The 14,266-nt window shown below is 31.5% G+C and overlaps 1 protein-coding gene across 2 annotated transcripts; it reads right to left on the reverse strand.

The window, feature by feature from the left end:
* Positions 1-2,315: 2,315 nt before the first annotated feature.
* Positions 2,316-10,478, reverse strand: LOC139487698 (N-acetylneuraminate lyase-like). Of its 2 annotated transcripts, none has more exons than XM_071272685.1 (11): positions 10,333-10,478; positions 9,574-9,638; positions 8,537-8,607; positions 8,176-8,263; positions 7,513-7,567; positions 5,882-5,957; positions 5,622-5,714; positions 4,929-5,074; positions 4,294-4,419; positions 3,525-3,564; positions 2,316-2,740 (listed from the first exon to the last, which is right to left on the reverse strand). In XM_071272685.1, the coding sequence occupies exons 1-11, from the start codon at positions 10,348-10,350 to the stop codon at positions 2,595-2,597; spliced, it is 924 nt and encodes a 307-aa protein (XP_071128786.1). In that variant the 5' UTR covers positions 10,351-10,478; the 3' UTR covers positions 2,316-2,594. The 2 variants fall into 2 exon arrangements, with proteins under 2 accessions (XP_071128786.1, XP_071128787.1); XM_071272686.1 differs by having other exon boundaries at positions 9,574-9,635; positions 10,333-10,444.
* Between the last annotated feature and the right edge of the window lie 3,788 nt (positions 10,479-14,266).

Raw genomic sequence — 14,266 nt, forward strand, 5'->3', positions numbered from 1 at the left:
ATTTTACATAATGACATGCACCACCCTCGTGTGCTCTCATTCAATGCTTGGGTTGGCTTCAATTATTTCTTATTTATTTTGTTTTGTCAGCTCATGAACGTTTCTGTTAGGTTTTCAATTCTACAAATATGTTACCGTCGAGCATCACTTAAGAGACATTAGTTGTCAAATGCGCATTGCGTACAGTGAAATTAATACCTAGAACGTACAGTGATCTATAACTTCATAAGTCCACGTCATATAAACTCTGGTGGATGTTTGTCTCATTTACAACAATGGTGCATCTCTTTTTTATTATAATCATTAAATATAATCCGGTTATTAACTACAATTGCCAAAGGCAAGACTATCCAAATAGTTATAAGAAACTGACATCAATAGAAACTTGACTTTCCCGACTATTGTCATTTTGGTTTCTAAGCTCTTCATATTTTATAAGCTTTCGATTTCCAAATTTCTCGGCCTTGAGCATCACTGAAGAGACATTTATTGTCAAAATGCATATCTGGCGCAGAAAAATTGGCACCATTAATGTTATTGACGTACAAACAACAAACAACCAATCATGAGATTTAAACAATCCGGATGACTCAAGACACGAATATAAGCAATACCAGCTGCAGCATTTAGTTAAGCTACTCATGCTTTCAAAGCTTCATGTGATATAATTCCAAAGTTATTCAGTAATGTCAAAGCTATGAACATGATAAAGCAGCAGTTATATCAAGTTGGCATGTGGGGTCCATTTCGAATTATTCGAAACACTTTTGTTTTTCTTATCCCAGGTATAGACAACCTTAGTCGTATTTGGCACAACTTTGGGAATTTTGGGTCCACAATGCTCTTCAACTTTATACTTTTTTGGCTTACTAACTATTTTGATCTGAGCGTCACTGATGAGTCTTGTGAAGACGAAACTCACGTCTGGCGTATACAATTATAACCCTGGTACCTTTGAGAAAATATCTGAAATCATAGTTAGATTCCATGTTCCGGGATACCTTTTTCACCAAACAACTGGTGGTTATTGTAAAACTTGTTATTGCATAACGTTGTCAGTAAAACCACATTTGAACTTGGGTATGTACCGAGCGTCTTTGGGTAACTGCATGATATTATCCTTAAATTTGTGTAATGCATTTGTCACTTATTACAACACAACGGAAACTGTCGTTTTTTTCATAACCTATCGCATCTCCAATTATTTGTATAGGAACCACTCAGATTCATAGAACCTCGTGCAATGTACACCTGTTGCTATAAAATTCTTTCAGTTTCACATTGGTATTGCATTAGGTTTGTTTAACTTAGATTATTTCTGCAAACAACTTTTGCCTGATATAGACATAAAAATAATTCCATAAATGACTAAGGGAAAATGTTGACTCCTGTTTTTTTCTAACATTGTTTGGTTTACCCATATTTCGTATTGGTACCGTTTTAAATACCACCTTATCTACACTTAATGAAGCAAATAGGAAGTCAGTCATGATTGTAAAATTTGTGATATTTCAAAAAGCTTGAATTTGATTACAACAATAGATTGTCTGTTGGAAAACTCAAAATATGTGCATTCTAGTTGGAGACAATGAATGCGAAAGATATATCAAGTGAACAACATTCTGTGGAATCACAATTATTTTTGCTAAGGGAATAGTTGTCACATAATATTGGGGAACATCAGCGGGAAATTACGTACCTGTAAAAATTTCAATGTTGAATTATTGTTTGAGGGTATCTTGGTTAAAATCGTCATAATCTGGCAGGCCAATTTTTTTTCTAATTGAATATTTACAAGTTTTACGACGTGTGTGTTTAATTCAGATTTGTCCATGCTGTTCGTCTTATTTGCATTTTTATCTGCAGTATTTCTGACAGCTGTGGAAGGATTCGTGTGTGTTTATTTCCATTAAAAAATACACAACTGTCACAAGAAAGTTGCATTAGTTATTTGGATCCTGGATATATCGTGCTTTCAACAATTTGACCCGTGGTAACAGAACAATTCGAACAATTTAAAGGGATTAGAAATAGAACTGGATACATGCCACCTAGAAAATATATCAATATTAAACCAAGGCAGTTCATTTAATTTTAATGTGCGCGATTTACGTTATGATGTGCAAAGATGGTGCAAAAACAGACTTTTCAGTAATCCTACCATTTGATACGAATTTTTTTCGAACAAGAAACTTTTAACAAATGTTTGATAGAACATGGTGAATAAAAGGACATTGCTATCATTTTACATGTGTTTTAAGTCCCATGAATTGTTTTATATATTTACAAGAAAATATTAATTCAACACTCAAGAATAGACACAAAGCTTTCTTTTATTACATATGTTAATTCGGTTGTTAAAGGTTTAACGTATGAGATTATTCGTTTATGCATCCATATTATTGCTAATCAAAATATCCACAAAACATTGTAATGACCATAAAATAAGATGCCCACAACTGAAACCATCATTCCAAGGTAAGGATTATTTATTTGAACAGGTTCATCTTAAGGCTGCTTTTCATATGATTTGTTTCTAACGATAGTTCATAGAAACTAAAAGACTTATAGATAAATCATTGTTTCCTAGATTATTATTTAAAGATTCCTGTGGAATCAATTTTTTCCTTCAATTTTTGCTTTTGTTCTTGACTTAAGTCGGTGAGTGGCAGTCGTACAGGTCCAGCATCAAGCCCAGATACTATGTTAAACATTGCTTTCGCTACATTTATGCCGGCACCTGCAGTATAGATGTACTAAATAAATAAAAGGAGAAAAAACAAAAACAACTGTAGTTGTAAATAATAGGAATTAAAATAAACATGTTGATTTCATTTGACAGTAATGGTCCTAAAATGACATAATAAAACAAATTAAAAAAAGATAAAAACAGATATCGACACCCACAGTTATAGTGGGAGGATGATCAATTAGTTTTATTGTTATTGTTCATCATTTCTTTGCAGTTACATGTATATTGAAAAAATGGTGACTTATAATCAATCATGACATATTTATATTCTTGAACAGTTTAAGCTCGTAGTGAATTCTATTACTGAATAAAAGCTGTTCACTTATTATAAATCCGGATTTGGTTACACTTAATTTTCTTTTTGGTTTGATCCGCTCCTCAACATTTGTATTATATTTTGAATATACAAAATGTATATATAAATATTCTTGCCTTGAGCATCAATAAATAGACATTAATTTTCGAAATGCACATCTGTTTTATCCGTTTATCTTCTTTTTTACATATATATAAAAGTTACGTTTAATTGAAATCACGGACGTATGCAGTTCATTTCTATATATGTATCAGGCATTTCGGTTTCATTTTGATCATTGAGTTCTTCGCATGTTTATTTCATAAACATCAATGTCTGGATTTGAGCGTTCCCGCTGAAGTTAATGCAGAAAAGTGATTCGAGATCATTGTAGTAATCACGTGTTGTTTTTATTTTTTTCCCAGCAAATGATTTTACCAAAGCTTGATTAACATCCTTTTATATGTATATACTTACCAAATTCTGATCGAATTGTGTTGATTTCTTGTGCTTGACACTATAATACAAAGGTCAAAATCCTTTCATTTGCAAACAAAATGAATGTTCTGAAAACTGTTCTTTTATATTTTGTTGTTACACTATTGTCCCATGTGTAAGGTAATTTTTTACCTCACAACATTCTAAATGTACCGTTCCTCAGTTAGGAGTCTGTATGTTAAGGGTGTCGTTGGTTGCATTTTCTTTTTCATAAATTGCATTGTTATAAATCAGGCCGTTTGGGTGTTTCCTTTGAACGGTTTTTCATATTGTCATATCGCGTTTTTTTTTGTTTTGTTTTTATTCTATCTGAATATGTGGTATTGCTTTTGTTCATTAATGGTGACCGTACAACTATAGTTGCTTTATTCAAGCATTTTTAGCTATGAGTCTAGTGTTTAATAGTTAAGGGATTATAACATCAAAAAATAAAACTTACTTTTGCGGACAACGTCATAAGTTACAAAATATTAAGACAATCAAGTGGCACATTATGATAATCGTAAGACAATTTTACATGAAATTTCCATTTGAATTATTTCTTATAATTAGCGTGTAATACATGACAATTTGATATTAAAAAAACTTACAAAATTGTTAAGTCAAAAGTAGTTTACTGATGTCATACAATAATGAAGAAGACAAATCAATGAAATCAAAGCCAAATGTATTTTAATCACACACGACTACATACATAGTTAGGTAACAGGTGTAACTATAGATTAAGGTAACAATATCAAATAGATACCTGATATTTGCTTGCTGTTTTCATGTCAACTTTATCGAAAGCCGTCTTCATATTGTCAAATAGCTGTCCTAGAAACGATGCTATAACTGGTACCTCTATACCAAGTGACAAACTAGTAAGCAGTTGCTGAAATTATTGAATGGTACAAATTAGTGTCCAGAAACAGGTTTTATGATACATTGTACTTTGTTTAGCTAGGTTTAAAACCAGGTTCGATCCACCATTTTCTACATAAGAAAATGCCTGTACCAAGTCAGGAATATGACAGTTGTTATCCATTCGTTCGATGTGTTTGAGCTTTTGATTTTGCCATTTGATTGTGGACTTTCCTTTTTGAATTTTCCTCGGAGTTCAGTATGTTTATGATTTTACTTTTTTTGTACTTAAAATATTCACCAATGGGACAAAACAAGCTATGCTTCAATAAAACGAAGAAAAAATTACTAGAATTAGGAATCGGACTTTCAGGCAGATAACTGCCAAAACTTCCACAGAAAGCCATTCTTATCAAAGTGTATTACCTCTGCACCTGGTATATTGCATTTCCTTCATAGTAAACGACTTTATGAAGTGTGTGTGTTTTATTCAATTTAAAATCTTTTTTAATCCAAACATAAGTGTTGAAATATACTGACCACATCGGACCCTATCATGACCTGGAACTTCTTTGGATTAACCATCATACATCGATGAGCATTGGGAAGTTCTCTTGATGAATGCTTTAAACCAACCAGGTTCGGAATTTTACTTTCAGCGAGCTCCAAGAATTTTGCGTCATTCACTAATAAAAAACATGCTCGAAGTTCATTCTTATAATATATATAATTAAATAGTTATCAAAGGTACCAGGATTATAATTTTATACGCCAGACGCGCGTTTAAAAATTTACAGTTTAGAAATATTTTTACAAAATGCTGCAGTCTAAAATAAGTATTTGTACTATGTCACATTTGAAAAAAAAACTATTTTGAAATCTCTTTCCTATTTGGGAGTGTGTGTGTGGATATTTTTATTGTAATTATATTCATTTCTAATTTGATTATTTGTTTGTACTGTTCATTTGGATTATTCTGCACAAAAATGAGTACCATGATTGGGAAATAAAATATTGTATACTGTAATTCTGTAATACATCTATGATTGTGAGGTTTGGATAGCGTATACAGAATAAGGTACCAATGCTACCGAAAAATGGCAAAAAATAAAGATTAGAGAAAAATAGGTCAATGAAGTCCTGAATAATATAATGCTTAAATACAAAGAATAGAGAATGATTGGCAAACTTGATTACTAACTGAAAAGATTGTGTATTATAATATTTACTCACGATAAACACCAGTGAAGAAATTGATACAGTAGTAGAAGAATGGTGTATTTGGTGCTGCTGAAGCTACTTTGGAAATATACTCAACTAATGTATCTGCAACAAAATCGTAAAAACACTATGAAATCGGGGACACAAAAACTAGAATTATTTTCGTGCTATAAAATATAAATTTTGTCCTGCTATAAAATGTAAAAAAAAGTGTAACGTTTGTTTTACGTAAAACATTTTATGTTTTATAAAATTAAGATTTGAACAATTACCCAATGAGTCTGGTTTGTAGAATGACGGTGCAAAACATGCTATAGCATCAACTCCAATCTTTTCTGCATGCCTAGCCTATAAAGATAACAAAACATGACACTGTTATGGTTAGACAATTAGAGATGATTTCAGCTTTCCAATTGTGAACTTTCCATTTCTAAGTAGCAACATTCCAGCAGCACCTGCATACGGGGTATATATCTCCCAATTGATACGATATTCCCGTGCTTGCATTTCCTATCATGATTTTCTTGATAGATGTTTGCTGCTCACAAGAAAGCTATTAAACCAAGAGTTCCAAATGGTGAAGTTGAAATCATCCCTTCGTAAATTTTACGGACGCCATCACGAGTTGGTTGACCGTTATGGAATAACCGTTTCACAAATGATATCGGATACGTTCCTTACGTCGTAACTACAATTCCCTTCCCTTTCATGAATGGGACCTACCGAATTAGACTATTTACCGAATTAAAATTTTGTAATCACATAAGCAACACGACGGGTGCCACATGTGGAGCAGGATCTGCTTACCCTTCCGGAGCACCTGAGATCACCCCTAGTTTTTGGTGGGGTTCGTGTTGTTTATTCTTTAGTTTTCTATGTTGTGTCGTGTGTACTATTGTTTTTCTGTTTGTCTTTTTCATTTTTAGCCATGGCGTTGTCAGTTTGTTTTAGATTTATGAGTTTGACTGTCCCTTTGGTATCTTTCGTCCCTCTTTTAACGCTTATATTTTTTAAATGTGGATTTGCCTTGTCTTTTAATAGTTGTATCATAAATATTGCTCAACACACAAACACAAACATACAAATACAACAAAGTGTTAATTAAAGTGTCACATATTGATTGCAGTAAAAAGAATTCATAAAAAATATGCATACATGATAAAACAACAAATACTCAGCCAAATATCTGCCTTACGACTCTTTAGATACCAAATAAGTATTTCAAACCAAGATAGCATAAACAAGAATCAGTCATCAGTACACGGATGCCCCACTCGCATTATCATTTTCTATGTTCAATGGACCGTAAAATTGGGGTAAAAACTCTTATTTGGCATTAAAATTAGAAAGATCATATCATAGGGAACATGTGTACTAAGTTTCAAGTTGTTCAGATTTCAACTTCATTTAAAACTACCTTGACCAAAAACTTTAACCTGAAACGGGACAGACGGACTTCAAAGCGCAAGATACCTGAATCTGTGTACGGCTTGACTTTGCGATGTATATTCCTAAGTACATTAGTTAATATAAGTGTGATGAAAACTTGATTAACATACCAGCAATACTTCGAAATAGCTTTCAGTAACTATAATCAAATTTCAAGTAATATTATGTCACGTGTACATATGTTGGTTTTTTTTTTAATTAAACATGAATGAAATTGTCTGTTCTTTACTTTTGTCTTTTTCTTAACTGTTTCTTTGATTTCCTTCCTTATCAGGAACACTCAGTTCTAAAACAAAATGAAAGCAGGGTAGCTTACTAAGAGAGCTATATGACTAAAACTACCCAAAATGAATAACCACAGCACAGGCATATTGCTAGTGATTGCCTTCAATAATATTATTGCCCATTAGGGAATTTCATAATTATTGAACTAAGCTACTATATTTAAACAAACCAGCTCTTGGGAATCTTTATAATTGTTAGTTCCAATGTGAAGGATAATGCCAAACCTACAATATGATAAAAGATTTTTAGGTTATTCAGGTTGATCGTCTATTCCTGTTTTTTTTGGTTTTTTTTTTGTTTTTTGTCAAGCGCAGAAGTGGTATAGCCAATAAGACAACTATCCATCTACGTTTGAATGAAGACATTTGTTTTTGTTGGGTATTTTTCTTTTTGCGTTAACATGTATTCCACATTGTGAGCATTATAATATAGTTGTTACCTATTGCTGATACATATTTTGTCATATAAAAATCGATGTTATATACAAATATTAAAATCTATTGATGAACTTATATTTCGGTTCCTGTGATAAATCGTCAACGTATATTTTGTCAACGGTTTTATGTGCAACATTTTCAACCAACCATGTTATCTACAACCCCTTGGTCTCGAACTTTTTGTTGAACTAAAAAAAAATACTGAAAAAATGTAAAGTCAGAACTGAAACATTTGTTTTACATTCTACGCTTTTAAGGCTGTTCATGTATTCAGTCTCATCCAGAAACTTTCTTTCTAGACTTTCATTTTCAAAAATTATATTTGATTTAAAATTTGCATAAAATCTATTTTGATTGTGTTACAGTAATTGTTCAACATCGTCACTTTAACTAACCTTCCTTTCGCTACTTTGACCCATGCCTCAGCTGTTTGTTTTCTCTCCTCTAGAGTCAAAGACAACCCTTCTGCCAATGTTCCATTCACTATGAAATAATGAATGATTTAATGTGATAGTATTGGGATGATAGTCATTGGAGCATTGTTGTAGGATATCTGGGACTTTTATATACTTCGAACTTATAACATGCATACTGTACAAGAGTAAAAAAATCCAACATCCACTAGTAAAAACTTTTCAACGAGGTAATTATAAGTTTTCGTTAAGTTTTGCAAGAATATGAAAGATCAGTAGCATGGAATCAAGATTTATTAAATCAACTTTATTGTAAAGACTCATATATTGTCTTGTTACTTACCAAAAAGATATGTGAACTTCTGACTAACAAGATATTTTGCATACTCTTCAAAGCCATCAAAGTTAATTTCACTAAAAAGAAAGCAATGTCGTTTAAAAATGAAGTTTACTTTATGTTGGATAAAAATACACTGTATTAGTTATACAGTGTAACTTGCCTCATCCGACACACTGGGGGACCAGAAGAAAAAAAAGTCGGATTAAGCAGGGTGTCGGAATACTCAGGATTTTTTCTGCAAGGATAGGCATAAATGGGACCATGAAAATGTGTCGGTTGTTGGAATACTCAGGTGTCGGATTAGGCAGTTTACACTGTACAGTGTTTATTCAATGTGAATTAGAAATAAATGTTGTTAAACGATCATAATATGGTTATTTTCTACAGTGTGATTGATGCATCATATGGCTTTCTGCCCCAGCCATTATCAGTGCTTGTCACTATTAATCTATATTTTAAGGTTGAAATACCCTCCAGCTTCTTGTTTGCTTTTGTATTCTATTTTTTTTTATATAAGCACCAATGATGAGTCTGAGGTAGACGAAACGCGCTTCTTTTGTAACAAATTGTAAGTCATGTATCTAAAAAGAGTTTTTGTTTTGGTATTTCGTAGAGTATAATCCAGTGCTGTGTTACTTGAAACAGACTGTGTTTCTTTCCTCTGGTCAAGTTTAAAAAAAAAGAATCATGTAAGTGCTAAAAAAAACTAAATCTTAATGCCCTGACCTTGACCAGGACCCGCGGCCGTAATTGTCGTTTTTCTTATATGTTAGTTTTTGTTTGTCAATACACTCATCATAGATACCAGTATTGAAATTTTGTATTAGTACATTAATAATTGTTACAAATCTTTTATAGTACCTATCAAATCTATTTATAAATCTTGGTACCTTTGAAATGCACAGATACTTTTTATTGATGCCCATTATTGAATCCTAGAATGACTCTTTCTTTTTGTTGTGCTACCTGATTGCTGTCTTATTAATGTGTACCCATGCTTCGTTACTTCACTTTTATGTAAACGAGTACATAACACGTACCCGTCATCTTTAAGTAATGTAAATGGTGCACATACACATCCTTTCACTCTAAAATCCTCAAACTGCTGAAATGACAAATATAGTGTAAGATAGCATCTTCATTTCTATGGTACGTCTATGCAAAATTTCGAAAAAAAAGAATCTCATTCGATATGGTTTTCGAATTCATTTTAATTGTAATAAAAAAAAACAATTTATAGTAACAGTTGTTTATATTACGGAGAGAGAAAACAAATACTCTGATATACGTTGTGTATGTCTGAAATTGTCCATGATTGGCTATGATAAAGAACACTATTTTATTCTTAACAAAAGGATATCATTTTATTCAAACTACATGATGGCGAAAAAAAGAAGTAAAATAAACGACTGGATTTCTACAACGCGATATTTCGTTGATCATTATTTTTATTTTTATTTAGTTTTTCTTAAAATACAAATAATTAACAACAATAATGCAAACAAATCTTGGTAAATCACAGTTGTTATTACTTAAATAGATATCTATCAATTCCTTTTTTTATACTATACCTTATCAGTATATTTTTTTTTAGATTCAGATATTTCTAATGTGAATAAATGTTTACATTTAAAGACATTTCCTTGATTTAACATATAGATTTAATAATAAAAATATAAAATCAATCATTTGCCTTGATATGGGTGTATCTTTATATAAGTACATGTTAAACATACTATGGAAAATTTATACTATTTCATTTTCGTCTAAATTTAGTAATTACATATTAAAAAATATACCTTCTTTGATTCGCCCATATTTATGTCCAAATTCCAAGTCCTGATTACCCACACTTTAGTTAGGTCTGATAATAAAGTTAATATATGTATAATCAAATACCTATGACAGGGTTATTAATAGTATTACAGATAACACACGATGTAGAATCACTATCTGTTGAAATAAGATTGAGGTAAATCAAAGTGCCCTCCACATATATTTGCCTTTCATGTCTGCCCATAATCAGATCTGAAAAACTGGCTGGCATGTAGCCATACAATATTCTTTTAAATCTTTGGAAGTCTGCTCAAATGCCTTATTGAACAGTGGTATACTACTGTTGTCTTTATATGTGATGGGGGTCATATGATGTTAAGGCCCAAGTTACAATACTCTCTGCTATGCTACATGTCGATAATTAATTGGTGTTGTGTTTTCCTACACTAAACTGTCAACTTATACATTACCTGAATCTGTAAATTAGTATTTTACTACTTTGACAGCCGAAATATTGAAGTAGTCATATTTTAGCAGGAAAAAGACGCCACAATTGAAAAATTACATGATAGGCGTCTAACAGTTGAAGAAGATATATTAGGAGGCCAATGGTCAGCAGTGAAGGGAGAGCAATCCAAAAATGAGTCATGTTCAGAAACGTCTGGATTCCAACACCAGTCAAATTTGCATCACAATGCAAAAAGTTCAGAATCAAGGGATTCAGTGATTCAGAGGAAAGAAGTGTCATTCACTGATTTTCCCACTCTCAAACAAAACCCTGTTAAAAAAGGGTTATATTTCATCATAGTTCCATTCCAAAGTTCATTGATATCAAGCGGCTGACAGCATCTTTTCAGTTTGAGGGCCTGGCTAAAAGAACCGCCACATTAGCAGACCTTGAAGGATATATTCAACAGTATGAAGATCTGACTGACAGTATCGTAATTTGTCATGTAGGAACAAATGATAAACGACATTCACCTGATGTGGTATATTCCGCAGTGGATAAATATGTAGAAATCATTGAAAATCTTGAAAGACTTGGCGCAAGAATAATCATCTCATCGCTTTTACCATGTAGGACAACTAGGCTTGTTAGAAATATTTGCCAGTTCAATGAAACATTGTACTCAAAAATAAGAGACAAAAAAGATGTTACATGGTGTGACAACTCTAACTTTTTTCTTGACAGCACATCATATAATGTCAAGTTAAATCTTTATGACAAAGATGGTCTTCACATTAACATTAACGAAGGAACAAGAGTTTTGGCAGTAAATTTGAAAAAGACCTTAAATTTTGGGCTAAATGGAAAGTGGCCTTCATACAAAAAGAAGAACAAAGAACCAACAAATAATACAATCAGTAACAAAAACTACCAAAACCATGGTTTCTATGATGGCTATGCTATAAAGATCAAATGAACAAGCACGACATGAGATATAACAATGTTAACCACAGATTTGTAGATAACAAGGATATGAAAATGATGGAAATGGTTGTAAACACTGTTGCAGCCCTTCAAATGATCAAGAATTAACTAGTCCCACCATATTTATGTATAACTGACATATTTATACAATGACTATATTGTATTGTTTATTGTACCTATGATATATTTTATTTTATTTCATTTTTTTTGTTTTGTTTTCATTTTTTATCTAGTCAATTGTCTTAAATTTTTCTAGTCATAATTTTTTCTCTCTCCTTTTTTTTTTTTTTTTTTTTTTCAAAATTTAAAGGATGCACATTAAAGAAATCCTTTATTTAAGTAAATTTTCAACTTGGTAAAGTTATTTTTCAAAAAATTTAATTTTTCAACTCTGGAGGTTTCTGTTGAATCCCTTATAATTCAAAGAATGTTAAAAAACAAATTCACAGTTAGTTCTTTGAATGTTCATGGTTTGTTTTACAGGGAAGATGGTAATAGATATTGCAAACTTAATGACCCTGATTTTTGTGAAAATATAAATTCTGATATTATATGCCTATTAGAAACAAAGGCTGATAAGGAAGATAATATACATGATATATGTCTGAAAGGTTATACCTTATTAGAAAAGGTTGCTCGCCCCAGGAAAGGTAAAGCTATTCATGGAGGCATTGCTTTATATGCCAGAACTAATGTTAGTAAAGGAATTACATAAATCAAAAGTAATTGCTCTGAATTTTTGTGGGCAAAATTAAGTAAAACTTTTTTTTCACATTCATCTGATATATTTGTCTGTTTTGCTTACAACTCACCAATACAGTCTAGCTATTCTAAATCTCTAAAAAGTGAGTTAACAACACTAGAAAAGATAGAACAAGACCTGAGTTAGTTTTTAAATTCAGGGGAGACTATCATTATGGGGGATCTAAATGCCCATATTAATGAAAATGATTTGGATTTTATTTCATCTGATCATGTTAAAAGTTTACAAGATATACTTCCTAATTCATATTTGTCAGATAATGTACATTATAGGAGATATTGCACTAAAAAGAATATTAAAACTGATGAATACGGAATACGTGTATTAGAGCTTTGCATATCATCTAGAAGCCGAATTCTAAATTGAAGAACTTTGGGGGATACATTAGGTAAACCCACTTCCCATCAATATAATGGTAGTGCTGTTGTTGATTATAGTATTGTTAGTAATAATATTCTAAAAAATGTATGGTTTTTTTTTTATTGTAAAGGATTTTACTGTCCACTCTGATCACTGTCCTATATATGTATGTTTATCTTTAAATTATTCTCAAGTACAACAAAAAGTTTGAAGACCAATACCTAAGGGTTTACATTGGAACAATGCGGTTAAAAAATGTTATACAGAGATGATGTTATCAAAGGAAGTTGAATTTAATGTACAATCATTCTTAGGTAAAGACAGGGTACCATAAAGAAATGGGGTGGATGAAGCCACCGAGGATTTAACAGATATTTTTCACAACATTCTCGATAAGCTAAGAAGTCATTTAAATCTTCCCAAGGGTAACAGGTTTAAATCTAAAAAACGTTAACGAAAGAAATCTAGTTTAGGGTTTGACAGTGAGTGCAAATCAATGTATCGTAAATTAATCCAATCTTCTCGTTCACTCTCTAAGGGTTCTGTAAATGAAGAAAAGTTGAAAAATTACTATGGACTAAAAAAGCAGTTAAAAAAACTAGTACGAAAAAAAACACGACAGTTTAAATAAAAAATGCTTGATTCCTTACTGGAATTAGAAGACATAAACCCCAAAGCTTATTGGGATATCATTAATAAATTTAAATATTCTGACAAGGACATCAGTGATCAGAGTTCCAATATTCCCTCTGATGAATGGTATAATTATTTTAATAAACTATTAAATATAGATTGTAGTAATGAACAGGATGATTTTCCTACAAGTTATAATGTTTTTCTTGATTATGACATAAATATGCAGGAAGTGTTGAGAGCTATAAAAAGTTTAAAGATTAACACAAGTGTAGGTTTTGACTGTATAAGTAATGAGATGCTTCAACATTTTAGTGTGAATATGTTGAATTGTATTTGCAAACTTTTCAATATCATTTTGAAATCAACTTTATTTCCTAGTAGTTGGACAGAAAGTATGATTAAACCTCTTTTTAAATCAGGAGACGTTAGAGATCCAAGTAATTACAGAGGTAAAGCAATATCTAGCTGTTTAAGTAAGTTGTTTGTAAAGATCTTATGCAACAGATTAGATTATTTTGTAACTGAGAACAACATACTATGTAAAAATCAAATAGGCTTTAGAAAAGCTAATAGAACAATGTATCATGTTTATACATTAAAATATATTGTGGATAAAATGTTTAGGGCAAAAAAATATCTATATTGTTGTTTTGTTGATTTTATAAAAGCCTTTGACACAGTCCGGAGGAATTTTCTCTTTTCTAAACTTTTTGAGCAAGGTATTAGTTGCAATATTTTCCATTTAATTAAAGATATGTACACATGT

Source organism: Mytilus edulis, chromosome 9, assembly GCF_963676685.1.
Source record: "Mytilus edulis chromosome 9, xbMytEdul2.2, whole genome shotgun sequence".
Classification (NCBI taxonomy): domain Eukaryota; kingdom Metazoa; phylum Mollusca; class Bivalvia; order Mytilida; family Mytilidae; genus Mytilus; species Mytilus edulis.